General features: G+C 39.0%; 1 protein-coding gene across 1 annotated transcript in view; it reads right to left on the bottom strand.

Moving 5' to 3' along the window:
• CDK14 (cyclin dependent kinase 14) overlaps positions 1-21910 on the bottom strand; it is a 583384-nt gene that overhangs the window by 104180 nt on the left and 457294 nt on the right. The window contains exon 12 of the mRNA XM_082661962.1: positions 10575-10623. Coding sequence (XP_082518088.1) covers positions 10575-10623 — 49 coding nt within the window. The remainder of the gene's footprint in view (positions 1-10574; positions 10624-21910) is intronic.

Here is a 21910-nt window from a genome sequence, read left to right as displayed (position 1 = left end):
TATGTGTGTGTTTAAGGCATTTTAATGTATTTTGTTGTTTTTGTCAAAGACAAAATAAAATCTATTGTTAAAGTCACTCCCATAACGAATATAACATGGGAGTGACTTTAACAATACAAAGTAACATGGGACTTGTGCCTTAGGGTATGGACTTGGCTCAGTGTCTGAAAGAAAAAAGCAATTTCCTTTGGTGTCCCCTACCCACCTGCTTGTCAGTGATGATATGTGAACCAGAGTAAGGCTATGCTCCCAGCCTTTATTCTCTGTGATTCTAGAGATAAGTCATCTACCTTCCCCATTTAGGAGCCATAACCAACAAGGATAATTACCTTTAGTATCACGAATGAAACCCTCGGGGTCAAGTGGACACCCAAGCTCTATGCACCTGGTTTAGGCTTACCCATCAGTTCAAGTACAGAGTTCGTGTACATGTATGGAAAAGGTCTAAAAGATGCTTTGAACTTGGTAACAGTGTTTGTCTAAGGGCTTCTTTCAATTTAATTAGGAAAACTGTCTAATAGATGTGTTTCAAGACTTAGGGTAAACCACACTTTTACATGAATTATGTACAATGCTATTTGCTAACACATCACTCTTAGGAAGGAACTGCTGGAAGAGGAATCTTGTTTCTACACATGAAATATTTTTTAAAAACCATCTGGTGACCGAGAAATTCAGCACATGCTCCTAGAAACGTAGAAGGAATATTCCAGATGTTTCGGGGCCCTGTGTCACAGTGGTATTCATGTTCAAGGACAATTACTTATCTCAAAATGAATGAAATAGCTGGACTGGCAGGAGAGGGCAGGGCATGCCAAAAACCAGAAGGGGGATAAGCTAACATTCCTCACAATAATCCTGCCAAGGGTCTTAAAGACGGAAAATCTGGGCTCAGATTGGCTAGTGAGCTTCCTGAGTATTATATGGTTCAGTACTGGATCTGTGATTGGAACTTGGCCCCTATCATACCAAAGCTTATGTTACTTTCAGGTGTTTTCTTGCCATTTGTAGTAACAATGAGCTTTCTCAGGCATCTTTCCTCTTTTCTATTCTTTCTTGGTTTTTATCAACAATATTTATTGACCGTGTATTTTTACAGGGTCAGTAGGACCAGTGTCTATACAGCAGAAGTCAGATGCACTTGTCAACATGAATAGTTTATTAACTGTATCTTCACAATGAGTGGAAGTTGAGCCCCAGTTTTATAGAAAGTCTCCCCAAAGTATAAGGAGGACCCCCTGTCCCCACAAATGATTGGGCCCCTTATCCTATCCTAATTTTCATGAAAATCAACCAAGGTAAAGTGTGGAGTGGGTGACAATGGATATAAAAGATGACATTGTTGTTCAAATCATCTCTCTCCAGTGACGACTTATGCTTGTCTTAATTCTGAGGCTGACAATTCACCAGATTCATAAACATTTTCTTAATCAAAAGGAAATGATAAAAATAAATGTTGAGGAAAGGGATCTCACAGCCAGTGTTATTTTAATAAATAAAGAGCAGTAAAAATTTCTGCATTTCTGTTCATGCTTCAGTTTTTTTAAATGTGGAAAATTTCAATGTCCGGAAGCTGAAGAGTTAACATATGTACCCAAGGGGCCCATGAGAGGCTTATTTATGAAATGGAGCTCCTCTTGGTAGCATCTTGTATGTGGTGAAGGGGAAGCTGAGACTTTTAGTATTTTCTGAGCAGAGTTAGGGGAGATCAAGGGGGCCGGGAACAACAGCAAAGAGGTGAATTCTTCAGGGAGTTGAAAAAGGGTAGACAGCTGTGTGTCTAACTCCTAGCAGTTCCCCGCGAAACGAGAGAGAGAGAGAGAGAGAGAGAGAGAGAGAGAACAGGAGAAGGAGAAAGGAATGGAGTCGCCTGAAATAGGCAGTGCCCCTCAAGAAGGAACACCATGGCTCTTGGAAGCGAGGGGGAGGGGAAGGCATATCTGCTAGGTGTTCTCTGATACCTCCACTATTCCCTCCTCAGATTTATCTCTTACTGGGTCCTCCAGAGCTATTATCTTCTCAGAGTGTTTACAAATAAAAGACAGAGGTGAGAAGCAAACACATCAAGCAAGATCCCCAGACACTTGAGTGCAAAATGCAAGGACTCTCGAGCATAGAATTTCCAAAGCATCGGACACCCACACTTGTATTACACTGTTGGGCACCTAAAATAAATGGATAGTTTACCTGTTGATCTACAGTTGTGCTGCCCAATTTGGTAGCCACCCACGGCGACTATTTACATTTAAATTAATTAAATTTAAATGAAATTTAAGATTCAGTTCCTAAGCCACATTTCTAGTGCTCAATAGCCACAGGGGGCTAGTGGCTGCTGCCCTGGGTGGTGAAGATACAGATTTTCATCAACAGAGAAGGTTCTGCTGGACAGCACTGATCTAGAGGGGACATAAATATCAGGCCAAACTTTTACCATCTCAGAGACTATGAGCTTTCCTGAGAATAATCTCTTTGTTTCTCTCTACGGGGGTGGAAAATGATTTCTTCCTCATACATAATTTTGAGCGTAGCTAATGTGAACCAGGCAACGTGGAACCATCAGAATCAGGGGCCTATGCTTGTCACCTGATGGGCCAGAGATCAGGCAAAACGGGCTGTGTCTGACCTGATGAGGGCTGGGTTCACCCCCTCTGCTCTGCCTCACCCCATGCCTCCTCACTGAGTAGGAAACCCCACTACAACTCGTGAAAAGCAGAATGGCCCCAAAGATGTCCTCTCACCCATCCCTGAAGCCTGTGAATATGTTACTTTCCAAGGCAAAAGGGACTTGGCAGATGTAATTAATGTTACAGATCTTAAAATAGAAAGGTGAACTTGGATTATAGAATTTAGAAGCAGAGGACTTCCTCCTACTGGAGGCAGAAGAGATGGGGCAGAAGGGGAAGAGAGAGACTCGAAGGATGAGAAACACTTGTTGAACTGATGCTGCTTTAAAGACGGAGGTGGCAGGGTGATGTGGAATACACGTGGCCTTCAGGAGCTAGGGGAGGCTCTCAGCCGACAACCAGAAAGGAAACAGGACCTCAGCCCGACAGCCATAAGGAACTGAATTCTGCAAACTATCTGAATAAGCCTGTCAGCAGATTCCCCCAAGAGCCTCCAGACAGGGCCCAGGCTACCAATACCTTGATTTTGGCCTTGTCAGACCCAAATCAAAGAAACCAGCTAAGCCCATGTAGGCTCCTGCCCAATAGGAGATGATAAATTGTGGCAATTTGTTATGGCAGCCACAGAATACAAATGTACCATTTTATATTGTGGAGAAGCAGAGAACTTCCTCAGTTCACATATCTAGCATCTGTTCTGGGGAACAGTCTGAGAAAACCTAATTCTATCGTCCTTCTTTCAGGGAAACGAGCAGCCCAGCTGCTCCTGGAAACTCTGTGCTGCTTCAGAAACATGGTTGGGTTTTATCCCTTAATGAGCTGGATAGCAGAAGGAAGGTTTTAGCTGCAACAGAAGTGTGTACTTTTGGATGAGGAGTCCAACACATAATCTGAAAGGATGAAAAACAATGGCTGTTGCCAACTCCCAAGCCTGGCACGTACTGCCAATTAGTAAGCGAGAAGATGGATAGTTTCTGCCTATCAGAAGGGGAACAAAAAACTCATGCCTGAAAGATAGCAAACAGCATGGGGCCTGCCCTTGGCCATCACCAGGGGTTATTAATGTCAGCGAATTCTTTGCTACGAAAAGAAAAACATGGACAAGAAATCTGGCAATGACACAAAACGACAGAGCATAATTTCCTGGGGCAGTGGGAACTGTGTGGAATGGGCAACAGATCCCACTATCAGGGTCTGTGTGGGTGGCTGGCAGGCCTGTCATCTCCAGTACTTAGCTTGTCACAAACCTGCCTCTATCGCAATGGCACATTACCCAGCAATTACCTAGGACAGGCCCTAGTTGATGGTGTGGGTGGCCAGCCTGCTGCAAACACTGTTCCCCAGGAGAGAGGAAATAGGTTTGTACTCTAGCCCAGCAATGAATGACGTCAGGTCCCAGAAGAGATCTCCCGACCCAAAGTCACAGTGAGAACAAAATAAAGTCAGGTAATGATAAGCCCACTTGAAGATCAGGGTTTTTTAAATGATATTTCTTTCACAAGATTCACTCTGGGGCATGCTCTCCACGTTGTAATTCTCAATAGCACTAATCATTCGACCTCAGCAGGTTTCTTATTTCAAGCTCTAAAATGGAGACAATAATATCTGCCCTGACTACCTCCCAAGATTGGTATAAAGATATGAAGATGTGACAACATATGTGAATCCTATAGAGCAGAAGGCCATCCGATGGTTTACTACACCCCTGTCAAGCCAGGACTATGGATTAACAAGTATACGTCAGGCCTTTGACTAGGTACGTCTCGCGTGTTATCACATTTATGCTGTTGCTACTGTTAGTGATCAGGGTTAGAGCTCTGGCAGATTGTCCATCTCTCTCTTGGACAGCTTTCTCTTTGTCCTCCTGGCATCTGCCTCCAACCTGTGTCTCTGGACAGACCTTTATGCTGTCTTCTTTGACTCCCACCAAAGCCTGGAAAGCATCTCCTGTTTGAGGACCTCCTCTTTTTCCCCTTCAAGAATCCACTCTTCAATTTTCTAGAATTGCTCTCTGTTCAGTGGCAAGGGGTTTAATAGATCAGATAAACATCACACCTACCCAATGCTTTCAGTGACTGAACTAATGATTCATTCTTGTGAAACTGAATGATCCAAGAAATTGCTCTGAACTGCGACTTTTAAGCAGGCAGGTGAGACTTAGGGGCTTCCAAACAATACCCTGTGTGGGTGTCCAAGGTCAGGACAAGAGACTGGCTTGGATCTGATTGTCCAAGTGTTGAAAACTATATTTTCAGGGGTGTGGTAAGGAGCTACACCCCACGTAGCCTCCCAATGCTGAACTCAAGTCCCCAGAGCTGGGCAGTCGACAATTGCAGCTCCAGCTCATCCTGTGAGTGAAAAGAAAGGAATTCCAAAATGTCTGCTTTACTGTCTGCTTTAGAGCTTGTCACCCTCATAAATCCACCCCTAAAAAAGTGCATGGATGATGTAAAGAATAATTTCTTTGAAAATATGGTGAGAAGAAATCTTCAGGCACTAAATAAATTGAAACTGTTACTTTGAAGTAAACAGAATTATAACAAAAATGATCAACAATGAAAAAAACGTGAAACTGGAGAAAGAGGCTTTAAAGATCTGGCTCAACTCAACGGCTCCTCCTAGTGTCAGTAACTGTACTTACCTTCCTCTAACATTTCTAAGCAACTGTAGAGAAACTGAAAGCTTGAACTTACTTTGCAATATATTATTACTTTACAAAATTTTTGATCAACTTAGAACAATAAGGCAGAGTAGGAAACAGGGCTTTTCTTTCTTGAGAAGGCACCTATTTAAATCTTAATGGAATGCAATCAGACATGACAAGAAAAATACAATAGAGAACCACCAATATTAGTATACAGAGTGAAATTTATGTTGTTTCTCTAAATATTATTTTAAATACATTATGCTTTATGCACATGTAGCATGACTTTCTAGCAAGTCATCTTTTTTAAAAATTAATTTATTTATTTTTGGCTGTGTTGGGTCTTCGTTGCTGCACACGGGTTTTCTCTAGTTGTGGCGAGCGGGCGCTACTCTTCTTTGCGGTGCGCGGGCTTCTCATTGCGGTGGTTTCTCTTGTTGGGGAACACGGGCTCTAGGCGCACAGCTTCAGTAGTTGTGGCACATGGGCTCAGTAGTTGTGGCTCGCGGGCTTAGTCACTGCACAGCATGTGGGATCTTTCCAGACCAGGGCTTGAACCCATGTTCCCTGCATTGGCAGGCAGATTCTCAACCACTGTGCCACCAGGGAAGCCCAAGTCATCTTTAAAATATGTTTTGGAAGTTAATCATCGAATTAGATAAAACATTCAAGGAAAGCTCAAGTACGCCAAGCTGGAAAACACTTCTAAAGCTCCTAAATTAAGGTTTGTGACCCTGCTGGTACCTTCCAATACATGCAGGCAAACGTCTTCTCTCTTTTTGCATTTCCATAAGGGTAGCCTCATTATAATGTCTCTGAATTTACTGCACATCTTAAAGTATCGTCTGTTTTTAATTCTTAGGAGCAATCCAGTTGGACTTGCTAACCAGAGGGCTTATAAGCAGAACTAGAGCACTGGGTGGAGGGGGCAGGACAAGCTGGCCTACACCTGTTCAAAGTCTACGGATGTGCTTTGCTTTATCAGCTATGACCTGTGTTTTCCAAATCTGTCTTCTGTGACTTGGTGGTTTATCCTTAGTTCTCTTTTTGCTACTTTCAAACCTCCAAAATTGTTCAGCTGCTAAAAAGTTCCAAAACAAGCAAATGCATTCCTGGAATCCTACCCTTAACTTTGCTGGAGAGCATACACTAAGGCTTCTTCTCCAGCCAAAATAATGAAAGATCTTTTAACTGGTTGAAATACTTGGTTGATTGCACATGCATGCCAATGTCAGACAACTATAAATAGAGAGATCAGGAAGAAAAATAGGGAGAGTCTTTATAACTCCAAGGAAATAAAATGGAATGTTTTGAAGGCCATCAGAAAGAACACATATTTATAAAATTAAGATTTGTCTCCCTTTAGTCTAAAATCCTCTTCAAGCAGGAGAGAACCCACATGGATCATGCACTTCCAGTAAGAGGAAATAAAAGGACCTTCTTTTCTTTTTGAATATGTATTTATTATTCTCAATCCTATAATTAAGACTTCTTTATATTATCCTTTCGAGTTTAGATATCTGCTGAATCTTCTGATATTTTTCTCCTATCACTGCTTTGCTTCCCCAGAATACTAAAACATCCTTCAAAGGATAAAATTATGCCCCATGGTTACTGGTATAAATGAAGTCAGCAGGGAATTGCATGGGTGTTACTTAGGGCAGACTTGGTCCCAAAATAAACTGGGTCACTTGTTACAGCTGTTCAAAGAGACTTGAGGATTCATTTCGCAAGAAATTTTACTCTCGGGCTTCCCTGGCGGCACAGTGGTTAAGAATCAGCCTGCCAATGCAGGGGACACGGGTTCGAGCCCTGGTCGGGGAAGATGCCACATGCCGTGGAGCGACTAAGCCCATGCACCACGACTACTGAGCCTGCGCTCTAGAGCCCGCGAGCCACAACTACTGAAGCCCAAGCGCCTAGAGCCCATGCTCCGCAACAAGAGAAGCCACCGCAATGAGAAGCCCGCGCACCGCAATGAAGAGTAGCCCCCGATCGTCACAACTAGAGAAAGCCCGCGCGCAGCAACGAAGACCCAAAGCAGCCAAAAATAAATAAATAAAGTTATTAAAAAAAAAAAAAAGAAATTTTACTCTCTTAGGCAGGTTCATCTATCCACTAGCTTCAACAGCTGTGTTAATACATATTTTTAACATTGTTACTTAATTTTGAACAGCAATTTACATGTGTATATTAACCTGCCCATCTTATATTAACCTATCTAAATTGAATTCAAATTAGTCCTTGCAAATTAGTTCCCTTTATTTTGAACCTATTACTGCTGTACAAGAGAATTTACCAATCACTTTGGTTTCGTAATTGTGCTGTTGACAAACAAATTAGTTAGCAGTAGGAAGAAAGCTAGCACTTGCTTAATAGTCTTTAAATGCAATTCTTCCGAATCTAGACCCCACTCTGAAGTGACAGTTGTTGAAATGTCAATGATGGTTACAAGGTCACAAGTCGGTCTGTAGGAAGAATCAATAATATAATTAATGTCTGAATTCTCACTTCTCCCTAAATTGCATTGGGTTAGAACTGGCTGGAGGCTATAGCTTCGCTTTAAGGGTTCAGTACAAAACAGATACTAGAAAGTCATATTTTTATAATATTTTTAGTGATGATTTTATTACTTAGCTTTTTCTGAAATAAATCCTTAAGGCAACAAAAGAATAAGACTTATGGGGACTTGAAAATAGCATGGTTCTAAACAAGTCATGTTTATAATTTTAAAACCTTACTTCAAGCTCAGCATTTAATATTTTCTCTAAAATATTTTTAAAGAAATCGAAGGGTGGGACTCTCTTAAATGACTTTGAATTAATTCTCGGGTTTTTAAAAAGCATATGTGATGGTAGAAATTAAAAGAAAGATATTAACTACAATTCTATCAATGGATTTAAAAGACTTTACATTAAAATGTAATATTTCCTTCAGTATTTTACCTTGTTTTTGGTAGAAAAAATATAAATCCTATGTTCACGGAAAATGCAAATAATAAATATCTCTGAAGTGATATCTTAAAGAGAAACCGTGTTCTTATTTTGTGAAAAATCATATTCTGAAGAACTATCTGCCCTCAAAAGTAAAAGCGTATTTACTGAACCTAGCATCTTTTAAGAAAATTCAGAGATGGAGCACAATGCACACAGCTTTTAAAATTTCTAAAGCAGCAACACCAGAGGATCACACAGCCTGATTTTTGTCAATGAAGTTAACTACTTCTGTTGTGACACGAACAGTACCTCTCACAGAAAGGAAAGCATCAGGTCTTAGGTGGTCAGAATGAAGCAAAGCAACGTAAAGCTTGAATACTACTTCAGTTGTCTTTTTTTTTTGAAAGACATGAGATAACCTAGTTTCTCCTGATATAGAGTAATGTAAATGGACAAAAGCATCTTCTCTGAGAGGCATCCCACCAGTCACTTCCAATGTTTGAACAAGAAAGGCCATTCGTCTGGGCATACAGATGACAGGTGCTGAATACAAGTTGCGAAAATGAACAGCTGGAGTGGGCCAGGTGTAAATGCTGTTGGGGTCACATCCACAAGGGGACAGTGGATGAACTATCACTCAGCATCGTCTACAGACCTCCCCCTCCCCCATCCTGTCTTTTGTAGACTACTCTAAGTGGATAAAAATTGCCATTTATTTTTCTGGGTGATTTGGACATCATTCTAGTCCTGTCCCTCTGAAGGAAGGAAACAAGAGGGTTAGCTAAATTGGAGACTATTCTCCACAAACGTCACTCTGCGTGGATTTGCCAGATTTTCCTGTTACTTCAGAGAAAGGGTTAGAGATTCAATGGCTTTGTCAAGAATTGTTTCATAAAGTGGTTAGTGGCACAAAACTTTTTGAGCAATTGTGAGAAATGTGTTTGATCATTTAACGAAGACAGGAACTGTTATATGTATATATTACCTGGTATATGAAAGCACTTAATTAAAATGTGTTACCACTGATCAGTGAAGTTAGGGTGAAGGAGGATAAAAGGGTGAGGAACACATAGAGAATGTTCCCTCCCAGCCGAGGGCGTGCTTCCTGTGGGAGATTCTAGATATTAAGAACTGACCCTTCAAATGGAAAATACGAAGTCTTGTGTTAGACAAAAATAATTATACTGGTGTGTTCTTCTTAGTATGAATTTAATCAAAATAAACTGCCAAATCTTTCAAATAATCCATGGAAGATTTTAATGTATTCATTCCATGAGCTCCTCACAGTAAGCTATCTGCTGTTACCTACTGACAGCATTGATTAAAGGCATTTTTATTATCAAAAGTTTTTCTTAGGCTTCCCTGGTGGAGCAGTGGTTGAGAGTCCGCCTGCCGATGCAGGGGACACGGGTTCGTGCCCCGGTCCAGGAAGATCCCACATGCCGCAGAGCGGCTATGCCCGTGAGCCACAGCCACGGAGCCTGTGCGTCCGGAGCCTGTGCTCCGCAACGGGAAAGGCCACAACAATGAGAGGACCGCGTACAGCCAAAAAAAAAAAAAAAAGTTTTTCTTATTTGTTCCATAATTGATGGCATCTAAAATTAAACATGTCATAACGGTAAAAAGGGAGACAATAACACTAAGTTCCCCATAGACAAAATTTTGTTATGACAAATTATAGTTTACTTAATCAAAGCAGATCTAGTTACCTTTTCTCTAATATAATGCTTGAAATGTGATACAGTCAGAGTGACTCAATTACTCTGCTTCCCAACTTTCAATGATTTACTAGCAGTTTGGCTTGCTATAAAAGACCCCTGAATAACTTGAGACACCCAGATCTTCAGATGTCATCAAATTTAGAAACCAATAAATAAAGCTATTTCAACAAGGTCAGATGAGAGATTAAATAAACAGAGTCCATGTATTCCAAGTGATACGTGTGCTTAGCTTCCCAATAAGGCTCAGGGGAAAAATAGGTAAACTAAAAACATTTGAAAGATCAGTTTTATCTCGCTCAAAGGTTGTCACCAACATTATTTAGATTAGAAAGTCAGTTGATATATTGTACTTAAGAAATGCTATTTTGCTGATGCTAAAACATTTCTTGGAATCTAGTTAGAAGAAGAGTGAGCACAGTGAATTTCAGGATTAACAACTCTGGGAACCCAAATTCACAGAGTGTTGGCTCAGGTGGAACATGGGGGCTGTACACAGTTAGGGCTTAATAACTGTTTAATGGTTAAACGAATGGATGAATAGACAACTGGGTGAACAAATGAAAGAATGTCATGACAAATTTATCAAGAGAGTTTTAAAAATTAAGAGAGAGAAAAAGAGAACGAGTATAAGCTGTATAAAAAAACTTACTTATTCCATGCTTGTCTGAGGTTTTTAGAGCTGTACAGGGTAAAGCGTTCTGAAATGAAAAAGAAAAATGATAAACAATCTTTGTTTCAAAAGTCTATATTGCCAGTATGATAAAAAAAAAACTTTTAAAAAGCTACTGCTCGATTTAGCCATAGCTATGCTAGACATGCTATGTCTTCACCTTAGATTAAACAAAAGAGTAAAACAGGAAGAGCTAAACATTTTAAACAATGAAGCATTGTTTTCTTTTGTCTAGGGTGATTTGTTTCATAATTTGGTTTCCTAGTAATTATTTCTGAGAATAACTAAGTTTTAAATGGGTTGAAAAAAGAAATGCAAATTTCAAATATGCAAACTGTAGGTAGATTTATAGAAGAATATTGCCACATTGGTCCAGTGAAACCTGCTGTTTTTTCTATGAAGACATCTCTGACCAAACACAGTAGTGCTGGTTCTCCTTGCTTATACTATATGGCATTTACGCATACTCAAAGCCAAACCACCAACGTCCTGTAGTGTATACTTACATTTACCATTGAACAATCTTTATATTTTTAAAATGAAAACACAACATGTTTGTTTTACCAAGTTAGACAATAAAGTGGCATAGAATATACATTAATAATCTCTTCTCCTGCTCCCCATTTTTCACTCCTGATGATACAGCAATTGTTAATGGCTTGGTATGTCTCTTTCCACATATTTATGTTTATAAATACAAATCTATCCATATATACAAATATATATATATATACTATTTTAATTTTTAAATGCATTGTACAATAAACTTTCTCTGAAATTTTTTAGGCATCTAATAATATATAGTGAATAGTCCTTCGAATAAAATAATATGTAACAATTGTTTTAAATCTGTGTAATATTCCATAGGGTAGAAGTACATAAATTATTGGACCATTCTCCTACTGATGAAAATTTAGGCAGTTTCCAGCCCCTTTTTTTCTTAAAAACAATTTTTCAATAAATAATCCTTGCACATCTATGTCTATATACTGATGCTTTCTTTTCTGTCAAATAGATTCCCCAATATAGAACTGCCTGGCAAATGGTATGCATATTTCACATTTTAATAGCTGCTGACAGATTACTTTTCATTTTCCCACCAGCAATAAAAAAATAATGTCTCTTTTATATTATGCATCCCTGGGATGCAAGGATGGTTCAATATATGCAAATCAATAAATGTGATACATTATGTTAACAGAATGAAAGATAAAAATCACATGATCATCTCAATAGATGCAGAAAAAACATTTGACAAAATTCAACATCCATTCATGATATAAACTCTCAATATTTTGGGTATAGATGGAACATACCTCAACACAATAAAGTCCATATATGACAAGCCCACAGCTAACACCATACTGGATGGTGAAAGGCAGAACTCTTAGTGGAAAAGACAAGGTGGCTACTCTCACCATTCCTGTTCAACACACCACTGGAAGTCCTAGTCAGAACAATCAAGCAAGAAATAAACAAAAAAAACCCAAACCCCAACCAACCAAACAAAAAAAAACACATCTTAATTGGAAATGAAAAAGTAAAACTGTTGCTGTTTGCAGACATGATTTTTTTATATATAGAAGATCTTAATAAAGACTCCACCAAAAACTTGTTAGACCTAATCAACAAATTCAGGGAAGTTGCAGGACATAAATTCAATATACAAAAATCGGTTGCATTTCTATATACTAATAACGATTAATCTGAAAAGGAAATAAACAATCCTATTTACAATAGCATCAAAAAATATAAAATACCTAGGAATAAGTTCAGCAAAGTAGGTAAAAGATCTGTACACTGAAAACTGTAAGACATTGATGAAAGAAATTGAAGAAGACACAAATAAGTGGAAAGATAGTCCATACTCATCACTGGAAGAATTAATACATTGGTAAAATGTTCATACTACCCAAAGGCATCTATAGATTTAACTCAATCCCTATCAAGATTCCAATGGCATTTATTTTTTTACAGAAACAGAAAAAAGCAATCATAAAATTCATATGGAACCACAAAAGACCCTGAATAGCCAAGGCAATAATAAGAAGAATGAAGTTGGAGGTATTACACTTCCTGATTTCAAACTATATCACAAAGCTATAGTAATATACATACTACGGTACATATATATGCCAGTATGATACTGGCATAAAAACAGACACATAGACTAATGGAACAGAATTGAGAGCCCAGAAATAAACTCATGCATATATATGGTCAACGTTTGACAAGAGAACCAAAATACTCAGTGGAGAAAAGATAGACTCTTTAATAAATGGTGCTGGGAAAATAATGATACTCACATGCAAAAGAATGAAACTGGACCTCTATCACTCACAAAACCTGGAAGAGGATTAAAGACTTACGTAAGACCTGAAACCACAGAAGAAAACCAGGAAAAATCTCTTTGACTTTCGTCTTCATAATGATTTTATGGATACAACACCCAAAACACAGGCAACAAGAGCAAAAATAAATAAGTGGAACTACATCAATCTAAAAAGCTTCTGCACAGCAAAAGAAACAATAAACAAAATGAACAGGCAAGGTACAGAATGGGAGAAAATATTTGCAAACCACATATCTGAAAAATGGCTAATATCTAAAATACAGAAGGGACTCATATAACTCATTAGCAAGAGAACAAATAATCCAATTAAAAAATGGGCAAAGGACCTGAAGAGACATTTTTCCAAGGAAGATATTCACATGTCCAAGTACATGAAAAGGTGCTTGATCTCACTAATCATCAGGGAAATGCAAATCAAAACCACAATAAGATATCATCTCACACCTGTCAGAATGGCTGTTATTGAAGGGATGAGATAACAAGTGCTTGTGAGAATGAGGAGAAAAGGGAACCCTTGGGCGCTGCTGGTGGGAACTTAAACTGGTACAGTCATTATGGAAAAGAGTATGGAGTTTTCTCAAAAAAAGTAAAAATAGAATTACCACATGACCCAGCAATTTGGTACATATCTGAAGGGAACTAAAGAGATTTCTGCACCCCTATGTTCACTACAGCATTATTTACAATAGCCAAGACATGGAAGCAACCTAAGTGTCCCCTGATGGATGAATGGATAAAGAAGATGTGGAGCATGTACACACCAGAATGTTACTCAGCCATAGAAAGGAAGGAAATTTTGCCACAACATGGATGGACCCTGAGGGCATTATGCTAAGAGAAATAAATCAGACAGAGAAAGACAGATACTGTATGGTCTCTCTTCTAGGTGGAATCTAAAGAATACTTAAACTCATAGAAGCAGAGGACAGGCAACAGAAGTGGTTGCCAGAGGTGGGGCATAGGGTTGGAGGTGGGGCAATAGGTGAAAGTAGTCAAAGGGTACAAACTGCCAGTAATAAGATGAATAAGTTCTGGGGATGTAATGTAAAGCATGGTGACTATAATTAACAATACTGCACTGAATATTTGCAAGTTGCCAAGAGAGTAGATTTTAAAAGTTCTCACTCAAAAAAAAAAAAAAAAATTGAAACTATGTGAAGTAATGGATGTGTTAACTAAACTTATCGTGGCAATCATTTTGTAATATATACACATATAAAATCACTGTGCTGTACAACTTAGACTTACACAGTGCTTTATGTCAATTATAACTCAATAAAGCTGAGGGACAAGACAGTGTTCTAGCAAAATAAAACACGGAGGTATGATGTTGAGTGACTAGTGTGAGAGGGACACTTCAGGTTGGGTGATGAAGGAACATGAGTTGCAAATAAAAGTCAACCAACACAATAAACAAAGTTCCTACTGGAAATCTGGTTGGAGTTTCATTAAAATGTATATTTATCCGAAAAGGCTGATATAAAATCTTTGTACATAACAATATGTTGTGTCTTTCCATTTAGAAAGGATTTGTGTGTACATCCTCCAGTAAAATTAAATGATCTCCTTTTCATATTGATCTCATTTCTTCTTAATCATTTAATACTTAATAGGCTTAATTCTTCTTAGTATTAGTTGGTGCCTTTTGTTAGTGTTGTCTGCTTTGATTTATAAGCTTTTAAAGAAAAGAAAGTGATTTATATTGCTTTTGTTATGGTATGTTTCACGTATAAGAATACCATTAGATAAAAAGAACAAAAAGAAATTTAAGAACACACTCAGGTTCCTATCTCTAATTACAAAGTTTATTCAAAAGAAATCTCTGCAATGATTCATTCATTCAACTATTTACTGAGCAACTACTGTGAGCCAGGTACACCTCTTGGAGCTGAAGATACAGAGAAAGAACCAAACAGAAGACCTTCCTGCCTGTAGGGAGCTCTCATTCCAGTAGGGCATGTGCAGGGCTAGAGTGAGCCTGGAGGATGGGGTGTCTGGAGCAGACAGACAGCCCAGGAGAGATGGGCAGAAGACCGGCTCACACAGACTTTGTGGCCTTTAAGATATGATTTAGAATTTTTTTTTTTAAGGATCACTCTGGCTTCTGTTTGGAGAGTATACTACCAGGGGAAATAGTGTACATTAGCTGAAGAGCAGGCCTGATTACAAATATCCATTGTTCTACAGCTACAGGCAAAAGTGCTCACCAACAATTATGTATTTATTTGTTTCAAAAGAATGCCTAACATTTGAATTTATTCTCTACTAGATTGCATTATATAAGACCCAACATAATTCAGTCAGTTGGTGTAGAACAGAAATGTAAAGGCATATTCTAGGTTTGAGAATTAACTGACAAAGAAAGGAGAAATGGGAAGAATAGTTTTTTATAGAGGTTTAAGAAATTATTTTTATCTAAAAGTCTGGTATAAAAAGCAAGATATATTTTAAAAATAATTACATCAAATGTCCTTGTAAAACAAATTTGATCTCCTTAACTTTGTACTCCCCACAAAGCAATTTTAATAATTTGCTATGATTTCAGGAAAGAACAAGAATTCCATTACAGATAAAATTAATACAATCTTGAATTTACAAGTAAATTATTATTCTTAGCAATTAATGACTGCACATAAATATGAGTTCTAAGAATTGCCTCTATTTAGAGCTTGACAGGATATGCTAATAGAAATTTTTTTTTCAGAAATACAATATGTCAGTTTTAGCTACGCATAAAAGAGCCAAAATTGATAGAGAAACATGCCATATGAAAATAGAAAAAATAAGGAAGAACAAAGTCTTCCTACCTTTACCTTCTGTCACTACTCACATAAACTCTTAATTCTTTTAGCACATGTCACCTGGGCACCTGCTTGTATGCCAGGCACTGCACTGGGCGATGGGCACACAAAAATGAGGACGTCCCGGTTACAGTTCAGTGGCCCAGAAATGTAAATACAGAATTACCAACACGGGGTGAAAATGCTACAATGTGGATATGGACGCAGTCCCCTGGAAGCACAGAGGCAGAGCCACTAACCCCATCTGTTTTCTTTTCCAAATGAAGACAGGATAAACTCAAATATCTGAAGCTGGCTCCAGTAACACACAGGACCTGATCTCTTGTATACAACATCTTTCAGATCTTAACTGTCCAAGTACACAATTTCAAATGGAGCCATTTCTAACATTTTCTGCAATGAGCATGCGTAACGTTTATAATTAGATTTTTTAAATTCTATTTTTAAAACGATTTCCATCATGAGTAAAAGCAATGTTCCATTAGAATGTAAGCAACCTAATTTCACTAGGTAAGTTTTGGAAACAAAAAGGTGCTTAAATTAGTGCCCCAAAACAGTAACAGGTGTATTTAATAAAATAGTCAACTGCTTATGAATAATTTTAACAGATTATTCGAGTATTTGATTAGGAGTGTTTTATACTGTTCTCCTCCAGTTAGGTTTATTTTGTCACTATTTTAATTTCAGCTTTCTCTTTCCAATTATGTTTAAACTAGAAGTTTAGAATGCCGTGATTTAAAGCATAGACTAACTCACAGCATAACAGAAGTGCAATTAGTTTAAACCTGCAGGCTGATTTTCCCCTTCTCCTCTTATTGCAGGGACACTGCAGAGGATGGTCGCACACAGTGGGCGGCCAGGGAGGATAGCTGGTAGAGAAGAAGAAATCACTAACTCTGTAACATGGTGGGGCAGGGGACAGAGGCTGGAAGGGTTTTGCTCGAACTGCCATGCTTATACACAGCAATTCGTTGAGATTCCACAGGAAAACACTGCAGAACAATGCTATATATTCTAAAGTTTCCTAGCTTAAAAGAGCTAAACCTGAAATGGCTTGAGGCAGTGTGAAAACAGATAAAACCTAAATTGGAATTTACTCATTTGCTTATATATATGTACTGTATACTCTAGGAAAGTAACTTTAATTTTTAATACCCTTATCCCCTTCTCACCAATGTTTTTTGGATCTTATAAGATACTGCTGTGTTTTTAACGTCAATAACAAGGAAACATATGAGTAAGTAGTCAAATCAAGCAATCAATTAAAACCCCCAAGTACTGGATTGGCCAAAAAGTTCGTTCGGGTTTTTCTGTAACATCTTACGGAAAAAAACAAACGAACTTTTTGCCTAACCCAATATGTTCAAAGGACTTGAAAGGCTAAAGCAGGATTTGTAAGAACACTTTTCTTTCTTTTTTTAGGGGGGAGGGGTGCATGGAAAGGAGGGGTGGCAACAGAGACAAGATCTTTAAAAGTCTCAAACTTGTAAAGCAACTATACTCTAATAAAAATTTTTTTAAAAGTCTCAAACTTTAGTACATCTTTTACAAATGGATTTAATAGCATCTGATTTTTAAATAATATCATGGAATAACTATAAGTCAATACAAAAATGAGTAATGTCCAGGGACTTCCCTGGTGGTGCAGTGGTTAAGAACCCGCCTGCCAATGCAGGGACATGGGTTCCAGCCCTGGTCTGGGAAGATCCCACATGCCGTGGAGCAACTAAGCCCATGAGCCACAACTACTGAGCCTAAGTGCCTCAGCTACTGAAGCCCATGCGCCTAGAGCTTCTCTTGTGCTTTGCAACAAGAAAAGCCACCACAGTGAGAAGCGCGTGCACTGCAGCGAAGAGTAGCCCTGGCTTGCCACAACTAGAGAAAGCCCACGCACAGCAACGAAGACCCAACACAGCCAAAAAATAAATTAAAAGAAAGAGTAATGTCCAAAATGCCACAGTAAATGTTTGATTATTTTATAATGAACACCTCTAAACTATATATTCAACTACTCACTATTTAAATTCTTTAGGATTATTTTGCATTTTAACAAATGCATTTACTCTTTTCTCCTGAGTTTGTAAGAAAGTAGTAATGACTTAAGTCAAGAGCTGTGACCAGACTATCATCTGGTGGAGGTGTTGAACCTGAAGCCTTTCTCAGGATTGCTTCAGTGGAGGGAAAAGAGTCCGGTCGTTTATGAGGATGAACAATAAACACAGTCACGAATCACTCTGGTGATGCTTCCAACAATCACTTTAGTTACTTGTTTATGTAACAGATAATAGCCTTCAATCTTTTAAGGTTAGAAGACATGAGTATTCATTCATTCTCTCACTCATTCTACAAATATTTCTTGTGTGCCTGTTTGCCAGGCACTGTGGACCCAGCAGTGCACAAAACGTACAAGGTCATCTGTAGCCTACAATGAATCATGGGATCCAATACTAAGGGGCCAGCAATGGAAGAAAATCTATTTACAAGTATTCACAAGAATTTTTATGCAAATGTGACTTTCTTATGGTTATAAGGAAAACCAAGCCAGCAGTCAACATTTCAGCTGATATTCTGACCAAGACATAGAAAAGGTGGATTTAAACCATCTATGGTTCTCAGACCAGAGTAAAGCAGAATTCATGCACAGTAGACGACAGTTTATCCCAAACAGAGAGGGCTAGACTTGTTCCAAAATATGGGGATTTTAGATATGTCAATTCCAAAAAAGCATAGGGATCCAAACAGGCATTTTAGAAATAAGATGTATGTCTGCACAACTGTAATTCACAGCTTTAAAACTCTTGCTGTCCCTCATATATATAACGGCTGTGATTTCACACACCTCCAGCGTTACCAGCGAGAGGCTCTGACGTGACATGCTAACATGTAACAGAATCTCACTGCCCTGTTGCTGTCACCCAGAGGGGTTTCCTTAAAATGCTGAGTAGCCATCTTCAGTCCTGAAAATAGGAGACTGCAGCATCCTGCCCTGCCCTGGCTGCAGCAAATCATCCTTCGATTACCAACGGTGTGTGTTTTAAAATGAGCAATCTCTGAGCAACTTCTAGAAACAAACGTCTACTCTGTACGTTAAACGTTCTTACTTCCTATGGCATTTGGTTTTTCCAACAGACATACAAATGGGTTTGTGAGCGCATATTCCCAGCTGAGGTCTTCAAACCAACCACACCTTTCTCAACCTAAAAGTCATGGAACACTTCTCTTTCGGTAAGATGTTTTTCTTTAGAGAAGTAAAGTTTAATCAGTTAGGCATTTATCACAGTCTAAAGTGTACTATTCACAAATGAGACTGAATCTTTACGGCTCCCAGAAAAGAAAGGAGAAGAATGATTTTGTGTCTCACTCTCCATGCATCCCGACCCATCCCTCCATCCAAACTCTCCACAGGGAGAAAGAGATCAGGAAGACAGCACTCAGCACCTTCTAGGGGAAATGTGAGCAATCAGGTAGTCTGACCACTTCATTCTACAAATGACTAAGCTAAGGTTAGAAAGGTTGAGTTGACGAGCCCATGATCCAGGCTAGTGGCAGAGGCTGAATCAGGACTCTATTCCCGGTTTATCACTTGTTACCAAAAAGCTGGGTTACCCAAGCTCTTTGGTAACAGTTCTTTCAGTACCTTGAAAATGATCTGTATCTTCATTTATGCTGATTTCCACTCATAGGTTGAAACTCTAATTCTTTTCTTAGATATGATTGTAACCAAATCACACAAATTGGACACTATACAAGGATTTTAATCCTCTTGGGGTGGGAGGGAGCATAATTACTGAAGAAGTGTTTGTTTGGTGACTGGCATTCTATATCAACTTTGGCGCGATGAGGTGTGGATAACTCCCAAACTGAATTTTTCAAAATTGCAAGAGTAGAAGTAATGAAACCAGTATACCTAAGGATTTTTTTGTTTTTGCTTTTGTTTTCAATAAAGCTGCAATCAGAAGAACTTCATTTCTCTTTGAAAATTTAATCTCACTACATTTTCTCTGGCATTTTCTGGACACTGTTAGTCTCCATCATTTGTGATGCCCTCTAGTGAAAATAAAGGGGAAATTCTTCAAGCAGATACAGAGAAAGTCAGTACAGATAGTCCCTGCTTTGCACTGAAATGAATTTCTACAATTTATAAAGATATCTCCCCCCATAGGTCTGCCCACTGGGGAAGAGCTGAATTATTATTTTACATTTTTCAGTAATTATCATGATTTTTGGCCATTTAAAATTTTTATTTTATAGTGTTGGCTATATGTATGACTTTTTGCATATCAAATCCTTGGTCGGTTATGGACCTGTTGGGAAAAACCTATGCCCCATGTCTATGGCATCACTGTTAACTGGTGTGAGAATAATTTCCACTGAGCCAGGACTTGCTATTACAGACCATTCTCAGCCCAGAGCTGTGGGCAGAAACTACCAATCAAGAGGAGTTCACACTTGAGATGAAGCCCCTTACCATCTCTGAAATAGGTCTGTGACTTTTTGTAGACAGTAGGTCCCTTTGCAAACAAAACATCAATTTCCTCCCCCGCTCAAAAACCCTCCATTGATTCCTTTCGCACTTCAAATAAAATCCTAGCTCTTCACCTTGACGTTCAGTGACCCACCCCTGCTGCTCTGTCCGTGGTCAGCTTCTCCAGCCACACTGATTTGTAATTTGTCTACTATTTGTCTCCCCTCTAGCACGGAAGCCCCATAAGCAACGGGTTTATCTGCTTTGTTCACGACTGTGTCTTCAGCATCTACAATGCTGCCTGCCACCTAGCGAGTACTTATTAAGAATCTGAGCTCATGAGAGTATCTGGCGCATGGTTCCTGCTGCTTGAAACGTGGCCACTCAACTCCAGCATTTTCTCCCCTGCTCTCAGCCAGCAGTGACCCCCAGCATGATTGCCACAATCAGAAAGTATGAAAGTCAAGACAGCCTGACCTTCTTGTCACACTTAATGTTGTTTTAACTTCCTCTGCTCTATAAAGTTCACTTATTTTATAAATTTACTAATTAACTGGCTTTTTCACTATGTGACCGGAGTGGTATTTACTGGTAGGATGAAGAACGGCAGAGTTGAAGAAGGTGGTGGTTGATGCTTGAGGGAGAGAGCTCTAAATATCCTGAGCCTTGGGACAGGCAGACCCATAAGGTTTTTAGCAATAAAATCTGAGATAAGGGCCATATATTTGCAGATTAATTTTTCAAGTCGATTTTTATAACCGTCACATAGTTATACCCTTGTACATTCAGATGTTACCCATGACCGTTACATTTGCTATCAATCGCTCAAAAAAAAAAAAAGACATATAAAAAGATTCTTGAGGTAAAGCATAAAGTGGGAAAGAAAACACCGGGCAGAGGACACAGTATAAATGGTACAAAATATTACTTTGTATGTTACATGCCCCTAACAGTTTAAAAGCACTTTTATACCAATTACACAGCCAGCTCAAATCTTCTTAAAAATAGGTAAAGTATAAGTATGTAAAAAGTAATGAAGAGGACGTAAAAATGCATTATCTCATTTAACGTCCATAGGAGTTCCATGAGCTGGAGGGAGCAGACGGGATGCTTCTGGAAGAGGAAGGAAGATGGCCCTGCATGTCCACAGGTGTCTCCTGACAGCAGGCGTGGTCTGTGCAGGGCAACATCATGGCACAAAACCACCCTCCTCTCAACTGCCCTGCACTGAATATCCCACCAAACAATTTCTACTGCTTCTGCAGTTTTTCCATCACCTTCTAACAGACTAGGGGAAGTCCAGAGTGTGAACAAAGGCTACAGGTTCAGATCTCCTCTGGTGTGCAAATCATGGAACTGGGCAATTCCCATAAAATGTACCAAGGACTGTACATTTAAAACTAAACACCCACAGACGGTGTTTGGAGTGGACAATTTATTGGAAGCACAAGTTTTAAAGAAGATACCCATATTTAGCAGGTGGAGGGTGGGTTCTGGTACCTACAAGAAGATATATAGAGATCTTTTCCAAGATGCCACCAGGCAGGGCTGAGAAGAGGCTGACAATTCTCCCTCATCATACTCCTATGTTTGCAGACGGGGAAGCTCTCTTAAAGAGACTGGCAGGCATCCGTAAGAATGGCAGGCCAGGGACTGCAGGCCTGGGTTTGCGTTTGGGCTCCGCTACATACTGCAG

Source organism: Grampus griseus, assembly GCF_964374135.1.
Source record: "Grampus griseus genome assembly, chromosome: 9".
Classification (NCBI taxonomy): domain Eukaryota; kingdom Metazoa; phylum Chordata; class Mammalia; order Artiodactyla; family Delphinidae; genus Grampus; species Grampus griseus.
This window is presented reverse-complemented; position numbering and strand designations above follow the sequence as displayed.